At 43.4% G+C, this 20,169-nt stretch overlaps 1 protein-coding gene across 1 annotated transcript in view; it reads left to right on the top strand.

The window, feature by feature from the left end:
• ARMC1 (armadillo repeat containing 1) overlaps window positions 1-19,858 on the top strand; it is a 43,911-nt gene extending 24,053 nt beyond the window's left edge. Inside the window, exons 3-7 of the mRNA XM_038766659.1 lie at window positions 2,060-2,151; window positions 12,304-12,493; window positions 15,367-15,483; window positions 15,587-15,661; window positions 17,453-19,858. Coding sequence (XP_038622587.1) covers window positions 2,060-2,151; window positions 12,304-12,493; window positions 15,367-15,483; window positions 15,587-15,661; window positions 17,453-17,644 — 666 coding nt within the window. The 3' untranslated portion in view covers window positions 17,645-19,858. The remainder of the gene's footprint in view (window positions 1-2,059; window positions 2,152-12,303; window positions 12,494-15,366; window positions 15,484-15,586; window positions 15,662-17,452) is intronic.
• The last annotated feature ends 311 nt before the right edge of the window (window positions 19,859-20,169 follow it).

Below are 20,169 nucleotides of genomic sequence, written 5' to 3'. Positions count from 1 at the left end.
TTTGTTAAGCACTTACTATTGGTCACGCACTGTTTTAGGTGCTGGGGTAGATACATGGCAATCAGGTTGGACACAATCCGTGTCCCTTTATGGGGCTCACAGTCTTAGTCCCCATTTTACAGATGAGGTAACTGAGACACAGAGAAGTGAAGTGATTTGCCCAAGGTCACACAGCAGGCATAGTGGAGCTGGGATTAGAACCCACAACCTTCTGACTCTGACCGTGATCTTTCAACTAGGCCAAAAGGCCTCGCCCTCATAGTCCCGCAGGGACAACAGCCCACATCTGGGGAAGGTCATGTGTTTTGGCAGAGCGGACTTAATAATAATAATAATCATAGTAAAAATGATGGTATTTGCCAAGCGCCCCAAGCACTGTTCTAAGCACTGGGGTAGATACAAGGTAATTACCTTGTCCCACGTGGGGCTCACAGTCTTAATCCCCATTTTACAGATGAAGTAACTGAGTCACAGAGAAGTTAAGCAACTTACCCAAGGTCCCACAGCAGACAAACGGCATAGCCAGGATTAGAACCCACAGCCGCTGACTCCCAAGCCTGAGCTCTTTCCACTAAGCCACGCTGCTTCTCTATGAAAATGACATGGACATGAAAATGGACATGAAAGTGACCTAGAAATGACTTATTTCAGTGATCGTAAAATTGCAATTGCTTAAATCCATTCCATTCACAGAAATGAAGGCTTTCATTATTGCTATCATTTACCCCTTGTAATAGTTTTATAATGGATGAGCCACCAAGTGTTTTCATACTGCGGAGTGTGGCAAAGTTAGAACCAGCAAGAGGAGATGATTCTTTCATGTTGAATAGTGAGTATGTTACAGTCACTGAAAGTGGTGGTAGAAAACATACATTATGGGTGAATTTTTAAATAGGGTAACAGTTCTTTCTAGATAGATCTAAATTAATGAGAAGAAAAATGCAGGTGTCAGTGGATTACGTGAGCAACATTATTTATAAAATACCCACTCAATTCATTTCAGGTTTGGTTTCTACCTCAATTGTATAATTGCTTCAGTTTAGGGAATAAACTATTAACAACATCAGTTTGCAGATATTTTTTTCAAAAAGAGGCACACCACCAGAAATATCTTTTTTTTTCCTCTGCTTCCCCTCAAGAGTTACCCAAGTAAGAAAGTAGATTTCTCTCCACACGTCGTACTAAATGCCAGGTATTTGTTGGAATTCATCAGAATTGCACGTACTGCAGTAATTCCCAACAATTTCTGTGTGTTTTGAGCTGGCATGTTCAATTTCGGTTTTTAACCCATGGGTATTGGAGCTCATCTTTGCATATTTAAATGTGTCTGCCAGTGTTTTCATTCACCTGCCTTCCAGAGTTCGTATGGAAACTTGGGATTCAAAAATTATTTTATCATAGGCACGTGGCATGAATAATGTTTAAGATGAAACACTTCTCATCGGAGAAGCTAAGCTACAGTGACCATTCTTGAATTTGAACTTCTCTTAAGGCTTTTTCATTGACTCACTAGAATAGTTTTAAGCAGTGGGTTGTGTCAGAACTCCACTTCCTGATATTTCTGCAATTGCAGCTTCTGTGGTAGCCATAGCAAAATATTGATTCTCAAAGGCAGAGCCCTAGAAATATCATGGCAGAGATGGGAGGAATTTTATGTGCAAGATCTTGCAAAATATATTAGGGAATTAATGTTGAGCCCATACATTTAGCGGTTGTAGTATTTACTGAGTGCACTGCACCAAGCACTCGGAAAGTACAAAAGAAAGAAGTGACATGTTTCTTTCCCCCAAGGAGTTTATACTCACTAGCCTAGCAAGTAGTGTCTCTGCCAGCCTGCTTATTGAAAAGTCCAGGGTTAGAAAAGCTATTTCGCATTATAAGGGTCTTGGGTAGCAGAATGTTTAATAATAAAAAAAAGAGAGAGACTTAATTGCCCATCCTAAGTAGCTTTATTTTGGAATGTTCTTGGAAACAGTTTGATAGGGTTGCTATCCACTTTTGGAAAACTAACTTTCTCTCACTCTCTCTCACTCTCTCTTTCTTTCTCTTTGTGTTTCAGGCTCTTCGCTACTTGGCTGAATGCCGTGCCAACAGAGAAAAGATGAAAGGGGAACTGGGTATGATGCTGAGCTTGCAAAATGTGATTCAAAAGTAAGTACAGTACACAACAGGTAAGTGGTAGTTCTGGGATTAGAATCCAGATCTTCCTAACTCCCAGGCCATGCTACTTCTCTTAACCCAACACCATAACTTACATGAATGTAGTTTCATATATTTGTCTTAATGCCCTTTGGCCTAGGGGAAAATGCTTTTGATCACAATTTTGTACATACCTTAAGTGTGTACTTGTCATTTTATTAACACAGAAAAAATCCATATATTCTAATCTTAACTAACTTCATTTCTTGCTTTAAGAAATGCATTGTTCTTTTAAGAATTTAATTCTCCGAATATACTGGGACTAGGATTGTGACTTACTTTCCCAAATAGCAAATAAAGTTTAACCGGTGATTGTATTTGGGCAGAACAGTTGATGGGCAAGCAATGTTCATTCTTCAGGGTTTGTCTGCTAGCGAGTGTGTTTGTATTTTATCTATGTCAGTGCCATACGCTAGGTATTGATATGACATGGGATCAGGTTTTGGCATTCTTTTATCTATGTCAATGCCATATGCTAGGTATTGATATGACAGGGGATCAGGTTTTGGCATTTTTCTATAAACCAAGTGGCACGAATTGTCTGGGAACTGTGTTTGAAGCCTTCTGTGGTAGGAGGGGCATTGAGAATGATTCTAGGTTGAATGTAGAAGTTCACTGTACAGGTGACATCCCAAGGCCCTTCCCAGGCTTCTTTGCTTCGTGGCCACATGTAGGGGAATAATAATAATTGAGAGATTTGTTAAGCGCTTCCTGTGTGCCACCCACTGTACTAAGCACTGGGGTAGATAGAAGATAATCAGATTGGACACAGTCTGATTGGACACAGTCCCAGTCCCACATTGGGCTCACAGACTAAGTAGGAGAGAGAACGGATATTCAATCTGCATTTTTCAGATGAGGAAAAAGGCACAGGGAAGTCAACTCTGTTTTGTTGTACTTAGTGCTTAGTACAGTGCTCTGAAAACGGTAAGTGCTCAATAAATAGCATTGATTGATTGAAATGACTTGCCCAAGATCACACAGCAGACACACAACGGATCTGGGTTTCAAATCGAGGTCCACTGTCTCAGAGGCCTGAAGCTGGAGGGGGTTAGGCTGCCCCAGGCAGGCCTGACAATGTTCTTTGGGAGAGCTGTTACGGCTTCCCCTCATACTTGCAAAGGCTTGAAAGTCACCTCCCCTTCCACCCTCCTACTCCCTTCACTACCAGGGACCATTTCAGAATTTTGCAAATAGGTGGGGCAAAAAAACTGTCTTATTTTTCCGGCACCCCATTTTCCCAGAGAGTTAAATACTGCCCCCGAAGTGCTACGGGTCCAGATCCAGATTTGGAAAAGAAAAATTCAGGGAAGTGTCCTTTCTACCAAGATTTGAGCACATCTTCTGCGGAAACCGGAGTTGTTCTTTCTATGGAATTGCCTCTGGGGACTGCCCACCCATCAGACCCGGGTTGGACGAGGGTCTCCTCCGGTGCCAGCCCCTCTTCCAGGGTACCGCCAACAAGAGCAGTCTGGAGCGGTGCCCCCTGGCCCGCTCTCTGCAGCAGAAGGGGGAGTCTCCTGAAGGAATCCCTCCCACCCCCAACGCTTGGACTTGACAGCCCTCACTCTTGGGTAAGGAGGGGTCTCTCCAGGGTGACCCCCTTTCCTGGAAGTGGCCAGATGGCTGCTGTGGGAAGGGGGGCTTTGTAAACCCTCCAGGCCCTGAGCTGCAGGGGACATGAGTATGAGTAGGAGTACTTTCTGAGTGCCCACTTGGTGTGGTGCACTGTACTAGGCGCTTGGGAACTACAGACTTAAAGAAGTGACGTGTTCCCTGCCTACAGGGAGCGTACACTTTTAACAGGTGCCAGGGCACGGTTTCACCTCTTCCCCACTTTTTCTTGTTTTGCCTCTGGAGCCGAGCTGGTTGACCCCCCTCGTCCCCCTCTCCATCCCCCCATCTTACCTCCTTCCCTTCCCCACAGCACCTGTATATACGTATATATGTTTGTACATATTTATTACTCTATTTATTTATTTATTTATTTATTTATTTTACTTGTACATATCTATTCTTTTTATTTTATTTTGTTAGTATGTTTGGTTTTGTTCTCTGTCTCCCCCTTTTAGACTGTGAGCCCACTATTGGATAGGGACTGTCTCTATATGTTGCCAACTTGTACTTCCCAAGCGCTTAGTACAGTGCTCTGCACACAGTAAGTGCTCAGATACAATTGATGGTGTTGATGATGATGATGATGACTTAGCAGCACAGTGTTTGGTCTTCCTTTCAGAGCCTCTGGACTCTCTTCGTGGTTTAGGCTGGCCTCCCACTTTTGTACAGTCCCCTCGGGGCCTAACTGATTGTCCTGGATGTCTATTCCTTCCATCATTGCTTTCTTCTCCATATATTTTGTGCCCAAAGGCTTTTGCTTCCTGAATTGCAGCTTCTGTCCTGAAAGAAGGGCTCCTGGAAACTAAAGGTTTCTTTTTTTTCCTGTTTTCAACCTGGCTCCTGCAGAATGATGTGGTAGACATCCTGAGTATGCTTTTTGCTTTTGTTTTGTTACAAGCACATCCTGTTATTGATCATAATAATATGAATGATAATAAGAGTGGTCATTATTATTATTATCATTATGACTGTGGTACTTGTTAAGCACTTATTATGTACCGAGCACAGTACTATGCTCTGGCATAGGTACAAGCTAATCAGGTCAGACCCGATCCCTGTCCCATTTGGGGATGCCAGTCTAAATAGGAAGACTGGGATTTTATGGTTGGGTATTTTAATATTTTATTAAATATTAATATACGATTATATTATATATTATATTATAATATAAATATAATATTTATGGGTATTTTAATACCCATTTTACGGTTGAGACACAGAAGTTATCTCATTCATTCACTCGTGTGTATTGAGTGCTTACTGTGTGCAGAGCACTGTCTAAGCTCTTGGAAAGTACAATTCAGCTCGTTGTGGGCAGGGAACGTGCCTGCCAACTCTGTTGTACAGTACTCTCCCAAGTGCTTAGTACAGTGTTCTGCATACAGTAAGCACTCAATAAATCCAATTAATTGCTCAAAGTGACAAAGCTGAAAAGTGGCAAAGATGGGGCTAGAACCCAGGTCCTCTGATTCCCAGGCCCATGTGCTTTCCACTGGGCAAGACTGCTTCTCAGTCCAAGCAGCATCGAAAATCATCTCTGCTTTTTTCATCTCTGCCTCTCGGACAGAGCGGAGAGAGACAACTGCAGTGAACAGCGGTATGGGATTCCAAGCATCTGTTCTCCAGACGTTGCTTTTCCCTGGCAGATGTGTGACTGGCTGCAGGTGACTGATCAGTATCTTAAGTTCATCAGCAGATGTGCTTGCCCCTGGGGGCTGCTCGTTCTCTCCAATTGTTTGTCAAGCAGGGCAGAGGGAGCCAGGCAGTGAATCTCGGGGAAACACAGTTTCGTACCCTGATAATTGTTGCGTTGGATTTGGTGACGCCAGGGTCTCCAAGCAGCCAGGATGAGTGTAAGAGAGAGAGAGCGAGAGAGCTGTCAGAGCATCTGTTTCTGGTTAGGAGGCCTGAGGTAGGGTGAGTTGTAGCAGTGCTGTATGGAGCCGCTCAGCTGAGGAGACACCAGACGGATAATCCCACACCCAGCAGGCCCCAGAGGGCAAGGGAAATGTGGGAAGGCCGGCTGCTCCTTGATTAGCAGAAGAGAAAGACTAAGCCTGGCAGGGAGCGCTGGGGAAACCAAAGAAGAGGATGCCAGTAGGGAGAGTCGGAGGCAACTCTTTGTAGGGAACTTGTACTTCCCAAGCACTTAGTACGGTGCTCTGCACACAGTAAGCGCTCAATAAATACGATTGATTGATAGGGAAGGCAGGGAAAGTGGGGAATAGCCAGAAGGACTGCTGTGGCCCTCCATTTGCATATAGCCGTTTCTTACGGAACTTTCCTCACGTTTGCTTTGCCAAAACAGTCACGTATTTCTCGCCCATGTAATACTAGTCACGGTGGTGAGAACTGGATCGAATTCAAAGTTGCTGTCACTTTGAGTCTTGCCCTGTGAAGTGAATGTAGAGTTCCCTGTGACTCTGGCTAAGTCTGCCATTAATTTAGCAGGAGACCAGAATGGGAACACGAGCATCCTAGTGAGCATCAGAGACTAAAAGCCCTTCTCCAGGTCTGCCTTTTTAGCTTTGGAGCCCTTTGTCAGCAGAAATTTGAAGACGCCGGCTCTTCAAATCCAGTTCTGAAATCCAGTTTAGGATCTACCTGTGGACAGAGATTTTCCAGGAAAACAGTTTTGAAAGACGATAGGCTGAAATGGGAAGGGTGTGCTGTATTGTAACTTGTTACTGGGGAATGGTAAGATTTGGGGATTTAGAAAGAGAGCGGTGGTTTGTCACTAGGCTTGTGAAATTTTGCTAATACTTCTTCAGGAAGAGTGTCTGGAGAGGACTGAAACACTTTCCGCATCATTTATTTTCTGCTTCTCTCGGCTCCCTCCCCTTGCTTCTTAGGAATGCTCATGTCAGAGTTACAACAGGCATCGTGGCTTCCCTCCTTCCATCTGCCCCCTTCTATTTCCTGTGTGAGGCAGAACCCTTTTAGGTTGCAGTGTCCCTGAACGGAACCGGATAAGGGCTAAACCAGCAGGTTGAAATGAACTCTTTCAAATCCACCATCTGTGTGCCGTAAATAGCAACCGAGGAAGAAACAACACAAGAAGAGAAGACGGAAAACGATCCCTTTAAAAGGAAGTTTCCAAGTTCGCTGTGAGGGGTCAGCGGGTCTTTAATATTAACATTGGTGTATTCACTGGTTTTATGGAGAGTGCAGAGATCTTAATGGGTCCGTATGGACAATATAAAGTATTATTAGCAGTTTCTAGAATTATAATGAATTAGGATTTATAGCCTAGGAGGAAATATACTCATTTTCTGTTCTGAGGGAAAGTGACTTCTGATGGATAGTAAAGGTTGAAGTTCACTGAATTTTTTTTTTTTTTACAAACGCCATTATGATACTCTTTTCAATATCACCAACGCGTATTAAAAATAGTGACGGGGGAATCAATATGCCGAATAGCTCTTATTATAGAACAGCAAATTACAGAGAGTAAAATTCCAATTACTTAGCTAAAAGAGCTTTTCAATATAGGCCGTATTTGCCCGGGTGCCAGGCTTAACAAGCTGAACTAAATCCAGCACATTAATCAGCTCTTCCAATTTATTACTTGCCTAAGAAGATTAGGGCAATTAATATGAGTTTAATTACCTAGGATCCCTTGCAGATATAACCCCATCATACCACTGTGATGCCAACCCCTCCCTTTCCCTGTCTTCTCCCTCCCCACCTTATTCTCAGTTTTAGTTTTTTTGAGCAGTCATAATTTTTGGAAACACAAGTCTCGACTTGAGCTATTGATTTTTTTTTATTGTCTTCCGTTTTCCCTTTCAGACGTTGAAAGGAATCTCTTAAATGAGCCAGCAGTATGACTGAACGGACCCGTAAGACTTTGAAGGCTCTTCTCGGGGGAGATGCCGTCTAGTAGGCCAGAAGGTCAACCTAGGAAGGGAGGCCTGGCCCTCTGGGTCACCTTGGGCAAATCATTTTTCTTCTCTGTGTCTCAGAACCCCATTTATAAATGAAGGTAGCATTATCTACGTTGAGCTGTCCCGTAAGAGTCTGGAAGGGACTGGTGAAATAGTGCTCGCTAAGGCCGTGGAGCTCCATGGGAGAATACAGACTTGACGATGAGAATATACCGTCGCCGGTAGAATCGCATAAGATGGTATAATGGTCTCTGTTGATTTATTTTGGATTTTGGGAGATAGTGGAAACTCTTGTCAGAAGTAGACTGCAAATTAGTTATCAAGAGCATCCAGGGTGGAAAACCGATCCAGCGTTTCCGTTGCCAGAAGGCAGGTGTAGGCAGGAGGAACAGGTGGAGCAAACTGTCTACAAAGGTCTACAGACTGGCTTGTAATTCTGTCCTAATTAGAAGTTTATGGGGATACTGCCTTATGGGCAGGGAATGTTTCTACCAATAACAATAATTCTTGTATTTCAGTGCTTACTATGCACCAGGCACTGTACTAAGTGCTGGGGTGGATGCAAGCAAATTGGGTTGGACACAGACCATATCCCACATGGGGCTCACAGTCTCAGTCCCATTTTACGAATGAGAAACTGATGCACAGAGAAGTTAAGTGTCTTGCCCAAGGTCACACAGCAGACAAGTGGCAGAGCCGGGATTAGAACCCATGACCTTCTGATTCCCAGGCCCGTGCTCTATCCACTACCCCATGCTGCTTCCCATAATTATACTCTCCCAAGTACTTAGTACAGTTCTCTGCACACAGTAAGGGCTCAATAAATAGTATTGATCTAACAGGCTTAATGATCTGTAAACGTTAGGCCCGTCCTCCCGCCCATTTCTCTTGGCAGAAGATGACAAATATTGCTCATCCCATACAGATCATTGTTACTCTTAATAATCCAAATTCTTTCTGCCATTTTGATTCTAAAAGAATAATCCTTGTCCAAGTGCATTATCACGACGGACAAAAATAACTTCACCTTTCCTCTCCTCCAGACCAGCAGATTCTCTATACTAAAAAGTGGGGACTTTAAGGTCTTTTCCAGCCTTGTAGTTTCATGTTGTGGAAAATTTTGTGGAAGGAGCCTTCACTAATTCAGAAATGAATATGTACAAATCTTTCTTCTGAAAGGTTAAGTGATATTGAAAAGGTATTGTTTCTCTTCAATTCCTATGTAGACCCTGCATGCCAACTATGCTTATTTTTCTTTGAAAGCAAAGGGGTTTTTTCTTTTCTCTCTGCAATACGAACACCTGTTCCATTAATTACCCAGAGAAGATGTTGTAGATTGTAATACGTTGCCAGCCGTGGAAACTGATGATACCAAAGTTGTTAAAACAAGCTCTTCTCAGAAATGAAACCTGTGACTTCTGAGTCCAACGCAATTTAAATTGCGTTTTAAAAGGCGGGATGTGTGAAGGAGAATTGAGGAACGTGGACATGTGCTATAAAGTAACAAAATCATGTGACATGTGCCTATGTGAGGAGCAGATAAGACTGGCTGAGAAAAGGAAACGTGGCTGGGAGAGGTCTAACTCTTTGGGCAGTTGTTATGGGAAGCAGAGCACGAGCTTGGGAGTCAGAGAACCTGGGTTCTAATCTCGGCTCTGCCCCATCTGCTGTGTGACCTTGGGCAAATCTCTTATCTCTTCCAAGTCACTTACCTCTTTTGTGCCTCAGTTACCTCATCTATAAAATGGAGCTTCGATTCCTGTTCTCTCTCCTACTTAGACTATGAGCCCCATGTAGGACAAGGAACCGTGTCCAACCTGATTATCGTGTATCTATCTACCTTGGCAATTAGTGCAGTGGTCGGCATTTAGTAAGCACCAAATAAGTACCACTAAAAAAAATTGTGATGGAGGAAGAGCCAGTAGGTAGCAGCCTAGCCAGGAAATCATTTCGGCATCCAGTGTGAACCCTGGAGAGCAGTCTCGGCAGGAAAATAAATCATCTCCTTCATGTAGGTCCCTGAAACTCAGCAGTGGCACCTCACCCCCCGGAACATCGTAGTACTCGTTAAATGCTGAAGTTGGCCAACATCTCAAATGTTAGAAATGCAGTGACCTTTCCCATAAACTGTGGGAACAGCTATCAGGAAAAAGTGCTGAGGCACTCAGAATGAAATTGTCTTTCTGACAGCTCACTGAAATCCAGAGCCAAGAATGCCTAGGATAATTTTGAAAAGTGAGCGTAGTGTGGGGCGGCGGGTGGAGGGAGAGAGCATGAGGCGGCAGCCCAGCTGAATGCCTAATCCCGTCAAGGGAGCGACCGAGGAAGGTGCCCGGCAGACAGTGTCAGCCTCCAAGATTCACATGTGGCTTAGTGGGAGTCAATCAATCAATCAATCAATCAATCGTATTTATTGAGTGCTTACTGTGTGCACAGCACTGTACTAAGCACTTGGGAAGTCCAAGTTGGCGACATATAGAGACAGTCGTGGGTCATGGGTTGTAGTCCTGGCTCCGCCACTTGTCAGCTGTGTGACTTTGGGCAAGTCATTTCACTTCTCTCTGCCTCAGTTACCTCATCTGGAAAATGGGGATGAGGACATTGAGCCTCACGTGGGATAAGTTGTTTAATTCCTGATTTATCTTTCCTATTAATTGTATGCTGCGCACAGAAACCTACTTCCATTTTGATACAGCCAGTGGCGCCTGTCTGACTTGTACCCTTTTATGTGTGTGACTCCTAAGGAGAATATTAGACATTGAGCTGTCAAACTATATTTTAACTATGGGAATGTTATGAAAGTATTGGGGGGGGGGGGGCACGTGGAGGGGTGTGTGTGTGTGTTTTGTCATTGGCCATTAGGTAACTGATAATTCAAGTTAAAAGCATCAAATAAAAACTTGTATCTTGATAACTGTTCACCACCTGCTTTTTGATCCACTTGGCTAATACACTTTCTACATCAGACATTTATAAGCAGAAGTTTAAATGTTTTAGTTTTCTTTTTATTTTAAAGGGCTCAATTTAATGCTGATTTAAATAATGGAGTAGTCTGAGGGCAATATATCATTCAATTATTCATTGCTGAGACAGTTTCCTAAAGCATCTTCCTGTTAATTTCAAATATAGAAATCCTTGTTCAGCTATTGCCTGCGATGGCCTTTTTGCATGTGCTGTTGAAAACTTAATGGAAATAATTACCCCGAATCAATCTCCTACTACCTTTAACCCAGTACAAGTGTCCCTGAATGAAATAATGGCTCAGAAGCCATTCACATTTTGATTTTTTCCAGCAGTCTCATGTCAACATCATTTCAGCTTTGTTGGTTCCCAATGTGCAGAACTGTGTTTAGTCTGAAAGAGCTACGGACACAGAATAGTTTTTTTATGAATGAGACCTTTTCAGAAGGCTCCAGGCCTTTCAGATGAGTTTTACCATATTGTTTTTAAAAGCAACACGTGAACAAGGCATTGAGGATTAGTGGTTGACTGAGACACAGCAGTGGTTAATTTCTCCCCCAGACAATAGAAAAGATAGTGGCCTTAATATTTTTTCCTCTCCTAGGTGGTTGTAGTTTATATTGGACCTAGACTGCCAAGCCTGGGAATAATACTGCATTTGCATAGTGCCCTAATTACCCCTCTCTTTTCTTTTTCCCCACCTCTCAATAGTAGTAATAATAATAATAATTCTGGTATTTGTTAAGCGCTTACTATGTGCCAGGCACAGTATTTAAACTCTGGGATGGATACAGGCAAATCAGGTTGGATACAGTCCCTGTCCTACATGGGGCTTACATACTGGGAGATAACTGAGGCACAGAGAAGTGAAATGACTTTCCCAAAGTCACCAAGTAGACAAGTGGGAAGCCATGCCGCTTCCCCTATATCCATAGGCTATCGTGTGTGTGTGTGTGTGTGTGTGTGTGTGTGTGTTGGGGGGGTGGGGGGGACCTGGGTTCTAATCCCAGCTCTGCCAATTGCTTTCTATGTAACTTTGGCCAAGTACCTTAAACTTCTCTATGCCTCAGTTTCCTCAACTGTAAAATGGAGATATTTGCTCTTCTTCCCACTTAAACTGTGAGCCCCACACAGGACAAGGTCTGTCCTATATAACTTGTATGTACCCCGCTGCTTAGAACAGTGTTCGGCACAAAGTACATACTTAACAAATATTTTAGAAAATGTGCCCCTGATTATATAGCAAGAATGTGTTGGAAATTGATTTGCATATATATATTTATTTTTGCCCACTCTTAGCATGAGTTTACATATATTTGACTGAACACTTAGTTTGCTGTTTCCACTCTTGAATGTATTTCTGTGTTTGTCTCCCCCATTAGAATATATATTATCTGTGGGCAGGGAGCATATCTAGTGCATAGTATAGTTCATTGTACTCAGTAAATGCTATTACTACTAATACAGTTTAGGTTGTAGCATTTGACTGCTTATTAACTGACCTAAGTGCACCATTCTGTTAAAGGAGAATCAGAACTGAAGAAGCAATCCTCTTCCTCAAGCCTGAAAAATGATGAGAAAACAACAGGAATGCAGTCAGAACTTAGTACAAATTTGGTTTTTCCTCTTTCTCTTTAAGGACTACAACTCCAGGGGAGACTAAGCTTCTGGCCTCTGAAATCTATGACATCCTTCAGTCTTCCAACACGGAAGACACCGGCAACATGAACGAAATGAATTCCCGCCGACGGAAAGCGCAGTTTTTCCTGGGAGCCACAAATAAACGCGCCAAAACGGTGGTTTTACATATAGACGGCCTCGATGATTCGGTAGGTGTATCCCAGGCGCCCGAGCCGAAGGCAGAGTCTGGGTACAAAGGAAAATATCACGTGACTAAACTTCCAGCTACACTTCACATTTCCTTTACACAGGGAACTTTCTAAACCAGACCCGAGCAATTTTAATGAGTCCTCCTTTCTCACAACCGACATAGCTGTGGGCAACCTTGTTTCTTACCACAACGAAGTTGTCAGAATATTTCTTAGCAGCCTTCTCTGTCCCTCGCACCTTTGGGTCTCGAGCAGAGAGCAGCTTGTGCCCTTCCTCTCGGTTTTCCTTCAGCAATCTGGCCGGTCAATCATCGAGGCCAACTTTTCATTTGGAACCCAGTGGCCAAAGGAAGCCAGGGGTGGGAGGTTTCCTAATACACCAGGAATTGGGAGCTTTAGGAAGGTAATAGGCCATAAAGCCACCACGAAACTGGTGGATCTTGGCTAAGATCCGGGGTGGACATTTCTAGGAGTCCAGCTCAGAAACGCTGTGGGTGGTGGGGAAAACCACCATCCATTCCTGCTTTCAAAATTGGTCCTCGTCTATCAGTGCACATTTTCAGGCCCCTCGAGAAATTCTTCACATATTGCACATTTTCAGGCCCTTCGAGAAATTCTCACATATTGCACATCGATTGTCCCTTTTGGCTGATTCAGACCCCGGACCTAATACACTGAAGGGGAGGAGAAATGGGACCCAATGTGAAGATGTTACTTGTTGCTTTGCTTTTGTGTTTACTCAGAGCTTTCCAGGCGATTTAGCCCTGAGTCACAATCAAGGACGTAACTCTGCAGGGAGATGGTCCCGGATTCACATTTGTAAAATTTTTACCAGCAATCTGTGGGCCTTTTTGCTGGTCTTTGGGGGCCCACGCCAGTCCGAGCCCATATCGTAGTATGTTTTTTGAGTGGGTTGCTTTGTTTGGGAGTGAGAGCGTCTCCAAGCATTTCCTAAACGTCGTTACTTGTCCTGCGCCTGCCAAGTGAAGTACGTCATACCGGTATTGGCTTCGGCCCATCTAATCTCAAGGCCTCCGTCTTGCTTACCAACAAAGGAAGGTGAGGCGGCACTTGGCAGGTCGGCCCTTAATCATCGATGCAAAGTGTGCCTTGCTCATAGCTAAAAGTGTGTCAACGAATTTAAATGGTGTAGAGAGGAGAAACAGACCTTGTGTTGCCCAGAGCCCATCAGCATGTTTTCTCAGCTCATTAGAGGAGTTAAATAAAATCTGACTGTGTTCTGGCTGGATTTAGCTTCTGCTTCTAGAGTCATTTCAGAAAGCTGTCGAAGAGAGGTAAAAGGTACAGTCCCAGCTCTGTCGGGTTTTACAATTTAATGGGGGGAGAGAGTAGACCCCCAAAATGATCGATTTTTTTTTTTTTAATGAATACAGTAGACAGGAGTAAAGTTTTGTAAATGAGACACAAAGCAAGTGAATAAATCAGGAAGAAATAATGGGTGCTGAGGTGGTTGGTGTCATGGCCCGAGACAGCAGATTTGAATCAGGGAGCTGATCTTTGTGAAACAAAATTTCTTCCCCTCAGAACAGGAGTAGGTGCCTGGTGTTGCACTTTTCTCCTAATCTTCAGCTCCCTGATCCAAAAGTATGGCTGGTGGCCCCAAGGACCTAAAACCCACCAGTGGTTGATCCTGGTTGTTCTTGCAGTAACTCACTTGTAAGAGATAATAATAATTATGGTATGGGTTGAGAACTGAGTGCCAAGTATAGACACAAAATAATCAGGTTGAAAGCAGTTCCTGTCCCTCAGAGGGCTCCCAGTCTAGGTAGGAGGGAACGCAGGTATTGAATCCCCATTTTTCCAAATGAGGAAACTGAGGCACAGAGAAGTTAAGTGACTTGCCCAAGATCACCCAGCAGGCAAGCAGGCAAGAGAAGCAGCATGGCTCAGTGGAAAGAGCATGGGCTTTGGAGTCAGAGGTCATGGGTTTGAATCCCAGCTCTGCCACATGTCTGCTGTGAGACCTTGGGCAAGTCACTTAATGTCTCTGAGCCTGTTACCTCATCTGTAAAATGGGGATTAAGACTGTGAGCCCCACATGGGACAACCTGATTACCTTGTATCCCCCCAGTGCTTAGAACAGTGCTTTGCACATAGTAAGCGTTTAACAAATGCCATCATCATTATTATTATTATTATTAAGTGGTAGTACTGGGATTAGAACCAAGGTTCTCTGACTGCCAGGCCTGTTTACATTCCATTAGGCAACACTGCTTCTCTGTTAAATAAGAAAATGTCAGCACTGCTCCTCCACCCCCTAAAACATCCATCATTTTGGAAGAAAGCCTTTGGGGTAAGGCAGTAATGAGAAGCCCACTGCATGACTCTCCCTGTCGCTTTAAAACACGGCGGTTCACTGCTTTTTAGTCAGAACCGTGCTATCTAAACACCAGAGATACGTTTATGTTGTGTGCCGCCCCAGAGGAGGTAGCCGAAAGATCCAGCAGCTGCTTTGATGTGTTCAGTCAGTATGGATACAAGGTGTCTGATAAATAGCAATTTATACACTAACTGCTCATCGATGAGCACTTCAGTCAATCAAAACTTAACCACAGGGGGCTGTTTAGCTGATGAAATGGAGAAAAATGCTCTCTCCTTTTCAGCACTTCTTCTCTCCTGATCATTTACACCTGATTCCATTCTGCTTGTTTTGAGAGGTAAGCAAAAATTGTCCATCTTCTCTCTGGGAAAATTCCTAACAGACTCAAAATTAATGCTTATGTTTCTAAGGAATCAGCTCAATTTATTCCTCTCATTTTTCCAAAATCAAGTGAGTATCTAGTCCAGAATGCCTTGAAGCAATTTCTCCATTTTTTCCCCCTTTCTAAATGTTGTACATTCTTACTTTTCAGTCCCGGAGAAATCTGTGTGAAGAAGCTTTGTTGAAAATTAAAGGTGTCATTAGCTTTACGTTTCAAATGGCAGTTCAGAGATGTGTGGTACGAATCCGTTCGGACTTGAAAGCAGAGGTGGGTCCTTTAGAATGGATAATCAATACGTCGGTTTAGTTGCGGAATCAGCACGTAGCATTTTGCTTGTCCCGTTTTCATTTGTCTTTTTTTCCTGATCTAGGCACTGGCCACAGCAATAGCGTCTACTAAAGTTATGAAAGCACAGCAAGTAGTGAAAAGTGAAAGTGGAGAGGAGGTGAGAGGCTGATTTTAGTTCTTCCCGTCTACCTGACCTGGAGCATTTTTGGAAAATTCGGATAGCCAGGAGGTGGCTGTATTTCCAGCATGAAGAGTGAAGTGGATGCAGGAGGCTTTGTAGCCAGAGGCATCGACACTGCATCTTGAGTATGGGGCCGTGGGAGGGGGCGAGCATTTGGGGGCCACTTACTTCCCGGTTTGGTGAATGTGGCGAGGTTTGGTGTATTAGAGAAGCAGTGTGGCTCGGTGGAAAGAGCCCAGGCTTGGGAGTCAGAGGTCATGGGTTCTAATCCCTACTCCGCCGCTTGTCAGCTGTGTGACTTTGGGCAAATCACTTAACTTCTCTGTGCCTCAGTTCCCTGATCTGTAAAATGGGGATTAAGATTGTGAGCCCCAAGTGGGACAACCTGATCACCTTGTAACCTCCCCAGTGCTTAGAACAGTGCTTTGCACATAGTAAGCGCTTAATAAATGCCATTATTATTATTATTATAGCATTAACTGGGTGACAACATGCCTGAGAGGGAAGGTATTGATGGCAGGGAAGAATATAGAAGAGTAGGTTCTTGCCTCCAACAGAACCTCCCTTACCTTCATTCATTCATTCATTCATTCAATCGTATTTATTGAGCGCTTACTGTATGCAGAGCACCGTACTAAGCGCTTGGGAAGTACACGCTGGCAACATATAGAGACGGTCCCTACCCAACAGCGGCCTCACAGTCTAGAAGGGGGAGACAGACAACAAAACAAAACACATTAACAAAATAAATTAAATAGAATAAGTATCTACAAGTAAAATAAATAAATAGAGTAATAAATGTGTACAAACATATATACATATATACAGGTGCTGTGGGGAGGGGAAGGAGGAAAGGCGAGGGGGATGGGGAGGGGGAGAGGAAGGAGGGGGCTCAGTCTGGGAAGGCCTCTTATTGCCTGGCCAGTCAGTCAATCATATTTATCCAGCGCTTAGTACAGTGTCTGGCACATAGTAAGCATTTAACAAATACCATTATTATTATTGAGCACTTACTGTGTGCAAAGCATGGTACTCAGTGCTTGAAAGAGTACGGTATAACCATATAACAGAGTCGGTAGTCACGTTCCCTGCCCACAGTGAGCTTACAGTCCAGAGGGGGAAAGTCAGGTAAAAAGGGGCCCGGAGAGAGTTCATGCATAGCCGGTGGACACGGGACATTCCCACACGTGATGGTGAAATGATGGTCTTTGCACATGTGGGAAGCAGCGTGGCTCAGTGGAAAGAGCCCGGGCTTTGGAGTCAGAGGTCAGGGGTTCAAATCCTGGCTCCGCCAATTGTCAGCTGTGTGACTTTGGGCAAGTCACTTAACTTCTCTGTGCCTCAGTTACCTCATCTGTAAAATGGGGATTAAGACTGTTAGCCCCCTGTGGTGCAACCTGATTACCTTGTATCCCCCTAGCGCTTAAAAAAGTGCTTTGCACATAGTAAGCGCTTAATAAATACCGTTATTAGTATTATTATTATTATGTGGGCCTCTGGTCTCGGGTGAAAGGACCCAGGGACCACTGGGAAGTTGTTGGTTGATTCGGGAAATCCAACTGCTAGATCTCTTTTGCGAGGCGTAGAATTTGCCGGGAGAAATGCAGCTTGCCAACGTGACCCCACCGCTGGCCGTGCCTCATCCTTGGAAAGGGAGAAACCCTGTAGCATCATTTTCCTAAAGTGCATTCCAAACCTTCGGGGGCCTGGCCTCTGATCCCCTCGAGTCCCGGTGCCGATGACTCCTTATCGTTTCCTCTTTCTCAGATGCTGGTCCCTTTCCAAGATGCCCCTGTCGAAGTTGAACAGAACACAGACCTCCCTGATTACCTGCCTGAGGATGAGAGCCCCACAAAGGAACAAGATAAAGCCGTGTCTCGCGTCGGCTCCCACCCGGAAGGCGGAGCCAGCTGGCTGAGCACGGCCGCCAACTTTCTGTCCCGCTCTTTTTACTGGTGACTGAAGTCTGGGGCTCGAGAACTGCGAACCCCAACAGGGGCAGGGGGAAGGTCCAGTTTTCCATTGGCATGGTGAACTGTCAAGTGCAATTCGCAATAAGATATCAAGGGGAGTTTTTAGATGACGTATGCTGCATATCCATTTTATTGGACGTTTAGCCTGCCTGGCGGTTGAAAGGACAGAGGCCTCAGATGGAATTGCTTTGTGTTTTGGTTATTAGTATTATTTTTGTTTCTTAATTTGGTGGTTTTTCCTGAACATTTTATTGCCTCACATTTTTTATATGGGTCCACTATGAAAAACAAACAAACATTTATGCATACGCAGCTTTAAGGTTTTACTTCACATGAGCCATGTGATTGGGAAAACTCATTTTCACCTTGTCTCAGGACCTTACCGAGAAATTCTTTTTAACTCTAATTGTGCATGAATCAATAAGCCTTTTTTTTTGTTTTTCTTTTTTTTGTGTGTGTCTTTGTTCCTTATGAAGGATGCTTCTTTTGGTTCTCTAGGCCAGAAATCTAGAAGACAGTAGGTCTCCATTGTCTTTCCTCCTTTTTTTTTTTTTTTTTGGCCTATCATGTTCACAGAACCTGAGTTTCCTCCACTCCTTTGTATATGAGACTTTCTATGAATTGGGATATCAGTAACCCCTAGGTACACTGCAGTAATTTCCCAGCCCCTAAAACCACTGAAGTTTGATGAGATTTTGCAGCAAGAAATCAATGGAGTAGGAAAAAAAAGGATGAATGGTAAATTATGTTGTAAGCATCTTGTTCTAGGAGAATACGTGTAGATGAGAATGTGCGTGTGTGTGTATGTTTATACTGCTAGGGAGCCACTGACTGCTATGTAGGCTGACAGAACAAGGTTGGAAAGCTGCGATCTGCTGGGGTGTCACCCCCTATAGCTTTACCTGCAGTAGGAAGTGGCTTGGAGGCCTTAGTCTATTTGTTCCACACTGTCCTGCGACTAGCAAAAATATCAATAGATAGAACTGACATAAACTTGAAAAAGAAAAACAAAATTGAATGCCTAGAATGCCGTTGTGCCACTTACGCGATCAAAGTTGAAAATCCAAAATCTACTTGTCGCCCCCTCCCCAGTATTCCCTAGTCGTTATTTCCTTTTATTGCCTTTCTTGAGTTTTCTGGGAAAATGCAGCAGTGGGAATAAGACGGAGGGGGCAGGGAATTGGATTTCTGTAACTGTGGTTTGCAGACTACTTTTCTACAAAGAGATCTTATTCTTTTCACTTTGTTATTGTGTGCCCGGTCCAAAACAAAAAAAAAATAGCTTCACTGAAGGTCAGGTGGTTGTGTTTTTTTGGAGAGGAGGCAGTTAGAATATAAGATATTAGATATGTGATGCATTAGTAAGCTTTGGAGTATTTGGAAATCAAGAAAGTTGCTATATTGTACTACCAAAATACAGACAACTAACCACAGTGCTGTCATGAAAAAAAAAAAATAAACCCCTTTCAGCAGGCAGAAAACGTTCTTTGTAGCAACATCCGTACTATATCTGCTGCATTTATTTCCTCGTGACTCGAGCCCAGAATGACGCAGAGTCCAGAACACTTTTCTCCTTTACGTGAATGAAAAGCCTCCAGCAACCTCAGCCACTATAAGGCACACAGCTGCGGTGGGGGGACGAGGAGGAGAATGGGGAACAGTGGAAAACAGCAAACACCAACAAAAGTCTTGGATTTCACCTGTTTGAAATGTGACTCTAGGGTAGGGTGGGGGGAGGTATTTGCAGCCTAGCTCTCTGTTTGTTTTCAGTATGTCTAGTCTTTCTAATTCAGGTGACACGCACAACCGAAAATGAGTTTTTGAGTATACTATTGCTTTAAGTACATAATAGTTCTTGCTGCCTAGAATGTTTCAGTACTGGATGCATTTAAAAATTAAAAATAAAAAACACAAACCCTCATTTTTATAGCCTTGAATGAAAGTTTACTTTTGTGTTAACATGTTTGCATATTTTTTGCATTATCGCACACGTACTTATTGAATTATTACACCTCCTTGATATTAATGGTTCAGTACAAGTAGGTATGACAGTTTGACGTTTCTGTGTTAAAAATCTAAGTGTGCTGCTTTTGCCAGTATTGCAGCTCTTGTAGAACTGTTAAGGCATCTGTAAAGGCATTTTTTTTTTTTTTGGTGGGAATGGCGGGGTGGGAGGTATATTGTAAAATAATAAAAGTAACCTAACTCAAAAATAACCTACCAGTTTCTGCATTTTTGGTTTAGCTGATTTGTTTCTGATTCAGCTTTTAAAATTTGGAATTTCTCCACATCTGAATATTTGAATTTTTCACTCAAAGGCCAAGTGACATTAGTGAGAATAAACCGCAAGGGAATGGTCTGGGGAACAGAGGATTTCTACAGAAGAAAATTCTGTTCGTGGCTATTATGCTCTTTCACCATTTGACAGGCAAGTAAGTAACACATATTTCTCATTTTCCCTATTAGCAGTTCAGGGATGTCTTCTTGAAACTTGGAATTTATGAAAATTAG

This window comes from Tachyglossus aculeatus, chromosome 25 (assembly GCF_015852505.1).
Source record: "Tachyglossus aculeatus isolate mTacAcu1 chromosome 25, mTacAcu1.pri, whole genome shotgun sequence".
Taxonomy (NCBI): Eukaryota; Metazoa; Chordata; class Mammalia; order Monotremata; family Tachyglossidae; genus Tachyglossus; species Tachyglossus aculeatus.
Note: the sequence above shows the minus strand (reverse complement) of the source record. Positions and strands in the feature narration are given on the sequence as shown.